This window comes from Acanthisitta chloris, unplaced genomic scaffold (genome assembly GCF_000695815.1).
Source record: "Acanthisitta chloris isolate BGI_N310 unplaced genomic scaffold, ASM69581v1 scaffold21574, whole genome shotgun sequence".
Lineage (NCBI taxonomy): Eukaryota > Metazoa > Chordata > Aves > Passeriformes > Acanthisittidae > Acanthisitta > Acanthisitta chloris.
Genome location: NW_008669097.1, coordinates 18,659 through 24,094, shown reverse-complemented (window position 1 = coordinate 24,094; position 5,436 = coordinate 18,659). Strand labels below are relative to the sequence as shown.

The 5,436-nt window shown below is 50.6% G+C and overlaps 1 protein-coding gene across 1 annotated transcript in view; it reads left to right on the top strand.

Annotated features, from left to right (window-relative positions):
* The window catches only part of ATL1 (atlastin GTPase 1), a gene marked incomplete at its 5' end in the record, with an annotated part of 18,114 nt that overhangs the window by 8,975 nt on the left and 3,703 nt on the right, over positions 1 to 5,436 (top strand). The window contains 5 exon segments of the mRNA XM_009073199.1: positions 1 to 87; positions 1,569 to 1,696; positions 2,308 to 2,364; positions 2,834 to 2,905; positions 3,767 to 4,198. The exon segment at positions 1 to 87 is cut by the window's left edge and continues 11 nt beyond it. Coding sequence (XP_009071447.1) covers positions 1 to 87; positions 1,569 to 1,696; positions 2,308 to 2,364; positions 2,834 to 2,905; positions 3,767 to 4,198 — 776 coding nt within the window.

The window sequence follows — 5,436 nt, the reverse complement described above, 5'->3', positions numbered from 1 at the left end:
CCTGCTTCACCAAAATCTCCTGCTTCCTCTTACCTCACCCAGGCCTGAAAGTCGCCACCAACCCTAACTTTGATGGAAAACTGAAAGGTACAAAGGCAAAGCTCTGGTTTTTAAGCTGATGCTCTTAGATCCCCTGGCAGACTTCCCTGCTTGTTCTTGAAACCTCTGTAAGTGTTTTCCATGTAAAAACTTGTGAGAGAGAAGTTGGGTCCTCCTCCCAGTTACGTACTCATCCCCATCTGCTTCTTCCCAGTCCAGCAGATGTGGAGGGCTAAAAGCTCAGAGAGCTGCTGGCAGTGCCCACTGTCAGGGATAGGCAAACTGGGAAGGGCAGGGCTGAGACTGGAAGTTTATGGACATGGTGTTAACCCTGCAGTTAACTCCTGTACCTCAGTTGCACCTGAGCCCAGGTGCAGAGTGGTGCAGCCTGGCTGGCCAAGGCAGGCTGGTGCTTGTGGAGGGTGGAAGGCAGGTTCCATGAGCTCTCAAGAGGATGTTATTTCACTTGGAAAAGCTTCCCAGGGAATATTTAATCTCCCTGATTTATCTGATCAGTGGTTGCCCTACAGGGCAGGCTTAGTTCAGCATGTGAAAAGAAGGGGGAAGGAAAAAGAGCTGTGGTGAGATTCTCCACCCTGAAAGCCACGTGCTGTGGGTGTTTTTAGGTGTTTGTTGTGCACTACTCACCAGCGTGGCTGGTTACAGGCTGCTGCAGTCTTAGCATTTATGTGGCCCATTAGATACTTGAAATAAATCAGCAGACAGAAAGATGTTAAGTTTTCCTCTGGTTTTGTCTGGCTAGGGCTTAGACTTGTTCTTCTGGCAGACTCTGAGCCAAGAGGCAGGCAGGACAGCGAGGCAGCAGGAGGGAGATGTGCTGCTGGAAATTGAGCTTGTCTCTCGAGTTCTCCCTTAATTTCAGGTGCTGAGTAGTGTTGAACAAGTGCAGACAGGAGTTGTCAGCAGTTCCTTGACACCATTTTCTTGTTGCCTCAGTGCTTTTTGTGCTCTGATGGAAGGACCGTGGGGGAACTTCCCTGCTCTCCTTAACTTCCAAATGTTTGACTTGTTGCATTGTTTTTTCTGTCTTCAATCTCATACAGTTTAAGTTAAATGGCAACTCCAACAACCCACCCTGTGCCTGAGAGCATTGGCTGAACCCTTCTTGAATTGACACCATTTTCTTGTTGCCTCAGTGCTTTTTGTGCTCTGATGGAAGGACCGTGGGGGAACTTCCCTGCTCTCCTTAACTTCCAAATGTTTGACTTGTTGCATTGTTTTTTCTGTCTTCAATCTCATACAGTTTAAGTTAAATGGCAACTCCAACAACCCACCCTGTGCCTGAGAGCATTGGCTGAACCCTTCTTGAAGTCTGTCAGCCTTGGGGCTGTGACCACTGGGGAGCTGTGCTGTGCCAGTGCCCAAACACCCTCTGGGGGGAGAACCTTATAGTGGAAGGTGTCCCTGCCCATGACAGGGGTTTGGAATGAGATGAGCTTTAAGGTCCTTTCAACCCAAACCATTCTGGGATTCTCTGGTTCTATGATGCCATTGGGTTTTGTTTCCAGAAATAGATGACGAGTTCATCAAGAATTTGAAGATTCTGATTCCTTGGCTTCTTAGCCCTGAGAGCCTGGATGTTAAGGAGATCAATGGAAACCATATCACCTGCCGAGGCCTTGTGGAGTATTTTAAGGTATTGACCTATTTAAGAGAAATTTGGTTTGTAGTTCTGTGTATTGTTGCTGTAATAAAAGGGGAAAGCAGCACTGAGAGTCCTGACTCATTGCTGCAGAGAGCAAACACCTCATGGCTGTGTATTTGACCACACAGTAAGCCCAAAATGTGGGAAGAGCTGCTTTCCTCCCTTGCAGAATTGGGGACCAGAAGGGGGACACGCTGAGGGTTGTATTCCTGTTGCCTTTGGAAAAGGCTTATTTTTGTTGTCATGACTACTTGGGACATTTTCATGTGAGACATCAGTGAGTAATTCTCACCACCTACTCTCCAAGGCTACCTGACTGTCTCTTCCTCCTTCAGTGAAGGGTGGAGGTAGGTGCAAATCCAATGGGAGGGGTATTTGGCATGGGTGGTGGAGAGAGTGACTGGCCCAGGCCACCCAAGGAGTCAACCTTTAACCATATTACATAGCATTTTGGGCCCCAAACTGTCTTGTGCCAGGGATATCCTCCTCTTCTGTGCTCTTAAATCCAGTCAAAGCTATGTCTGGAGCTGGGTGGGGGTGTTGGGTGTTGCTCCTGTGTGCTGCATTCCATATGATTTCCTTTTCTGTGCACTGTTTTTCAGGCATACATAAAGATCTACCAAGGGGAAGAGTTGCCACACCCCAAGTCGATGCTGCAGGTATGTGAGCACGAGCTGGTGGGAATTCATGCACTGTAATTGCTATTAATTCCCAGTTAATTGCCAGAGGTGTCCTGCAAGTGCAGCACGTTGGATCTTCTCTAGTTTTATCCCAAATGCCTTGATGTAACAACCCCAAACCCCAGGATTTTGGGAAGCTGACAGGCATGAGTCTGGCATGGCTTAGAAATTGCACCTTGTGTGGACTGTGGGGACTTGCTGAGTGCACACAGCACAGCCAGCTCAGCTTTTGCCAGAGGAGGCTGGATGTATAAATCTGGGATGATCTTATTTGGGATTGTTTGGAGCCTTGGCTAAGCAAGGGAGCTCTTTAGTTCTGGGTACCACACACATCCTGGCTATGTGCACATGTGGACAGTGAGTAACCAGGCAGCTACTTCCTGCAAATACACTGCTTAACCCTGTCCTTCTGTGCCTAAACTTTGTGCCCCCTTTACCATTCTTGCAGGCCACAGCAGAAGCCAACAACTTAGCAGCAGTTGCCACTGCCAAAGATACCTACAGCAAGAGGATGGAAGAGGTGGGTGGTGCTGAGTGTGTCCTTTCATAGTGCTTGTGTCTCCTGGCTCTCCTGTCATAGATTCATAGGGTACTGGAATGGTTTGGGTTGGAAGGGACCTTAAGGATCATCTCATTCCACCCCTGCCATGGGCAGGGACACCTTCCACTAGCCCAGGTTTCTCCAAGTCCCATCCAACCTGGTCTGGAACACTCCCAGGGACGGAGCAGCCACAGCTGCTCTGGGCAACCTGTGCCAGTGCCTCAGCACCCTCACAATCAAGAATTTCATCCTAATAGCCAACCTAAATCTTTTCCATCTTAAAGCCATTCCCCTTCGTCCTGTCCCTTCAGACCCTTGTCCCAAGTCCCTCTGCAGCTCTCTTGGAGCTCCTTTAGGTACTGGAAGGAGCACAACTCCAGGCCCCAACTCTGTTCATTCATGCTGGACATCACTGCCTGTTGGCAGGAAAGTGATACGGAGTTGTGTGGCCAAACTCCTTGTGGGCTGCCATGGGCCTTCAGACTAATAAGTCCATACTGTGAAGCAAAACTAAATGTGTCCATGGTCTGAAGCAGAAGGAAAATACTTCAGAATAGGAGTTTGGAAAAAGGGCTTTGCAGCTGTGAATATACTGGGATGTGGTGTCCTATTGGTCAGTGTAGCTCAACCATCAGGAGAGCCCAGAGGGAGTTGAGTAGGGTGTTGTGGGATGGGGCAGAAAACTGGGGCCATTGTCACCTGCACCTGCCCCAGGTAGACAGCACAGTTGTGGAGTTCTTCCTGCTGTATCTAGTGGTGCTGCAGAGCCCTAATTCCAGTGGTTTGCACAACTGTGGGTGCTGAGGTTTCTGACATGGTCACACTGTGTTTTCCACGCAGGTCTGTGGTGGGGACAAACCCTTCCTTGCGCCCAGCGACCTGCAGAGCAAACACCTGGAGCTGAAGGAGGAGGCTGTGAAGCTGTTCCGTGGGGTGAAGAAGATGGGTGGGGAGGAGTTCAGCCGTCGCTACCTGCAGCAGCTGGAGAGTGAGATCGATGAGCTCTACATCCAGTACATCAAGCACAACGACAGCAAGAACATCTTCCACGCCGCCCGCACCCCTGCCACGCTCTTCGTGGTCATCTTCATCACCTATGTGCTAGCTGGAGTCACAGGCTTCATTGGCTTGGACATCATAGCCAGCCTGTGCAACATGATCATGGGCTTGACACTTATCACACTGTGTACCTGGGCTTATATCAGATACTCTGGGGAGTACAGAGAACTGGGAGCAGTAATAGACCAAGTGGCCGCAGCGTTGTGGGACCAGGTAGGATGAAAGAGCTTTTGACTTCAAACCAGAAACCACACCCCACCTTGTTAAGAGTTAGCTTTTCCTGGGTTTTTACCTCCTCTTTGAGGAGGTTTTGGCTTTTAGGGTTGTTAGATCCAGCTGGTTGTGCTGTGATCACTGAGGGGAGACCTGTGCCCTGTCTTCTTCAGACAGCAGGACAGTGAGTTTTAATCCATTCCTTACACCTTCCACAGGGGGAAAGGAGGGACAGAGGAGTTGTTTTCAGATCAGTTTTGTGGAGTTTTTTATAAGGGGGAGATGTCTTAGGGGCTGGAGCTGGGCCTGGGTGGTTCTGCCCTGTGCCTGCAGCACAGGTAGGCAGTGCAAGGTGGGTCACAGCAGGATGAACAGCAGGGCTGGAGCTCTGTCCCTGAGCCCCTGGATCCTGCCCAGTGTGGAAGACAAGCTGTGTAGATCTGGGCATAAGAAAACTCACAGCAAGCTCTTTGGTTCTGCCTTTTTTTCCCCCTACTTGTCTTACCTGTCACCAAATGTGAGTTTGTGGAGCCTCAGGCCTCATGGCAATGGGGCAGCTCTGCCATGGATCCCACTGGGAAGGCATCCTCAGAGCTGGTGTGTGTGTCTGTGTGTGTCACAGACACAGAGCCATCTCTGCCCCAGGTCTGTGGCGGTTGAGGCCAGGTCTTGGCCTGTTTTGGCACCAGGACCTGCTTTCCCATTCCAGCCCTTCCCTCTCCCCACTGCAGAACTGCCAGGGAGAGCCTGGAGCCTGCTGACCCCCTTCACCCCATGCAGGAGAGCAGCCCATGTGCCCAAAGAACTGAAAGGCAGCTCTGGCCTCCTGCCCTTCCCACACAGAGCTGTGTGAGCTCATTGCTCTTCCCTCAGGAGTCACCAGCCACCAGCACGGGTTTGATTTCAGGCAAAAAGGGCTGTTCTCCACAGCTTCTCCTGCTCCTTCCCTGCTTTTCATCCACCAGAGAGTTCATGGCAAGTGAGCATGTTTGCCTGCTTCCCTGTGCTGCTGGAACATACGGCTCTGGGAGAAAAAATGGAAGCATTTACTAATCAATTCCTTCACTCCAGAGCTGGGCAGTGGTGCTGCTCAGCTGAGAGGCATCATCTGTGTCCCAGGTGGATTCATCCTGGCTGCTCTGTCCCCAGCAGCCTGAGAATCCCCAGTAACCCCTGCTGCAGTGGCTCTGTGCTTGGGGACACTTCCCAGCAGCTTTTGGGATATGCTGGATGGTTTA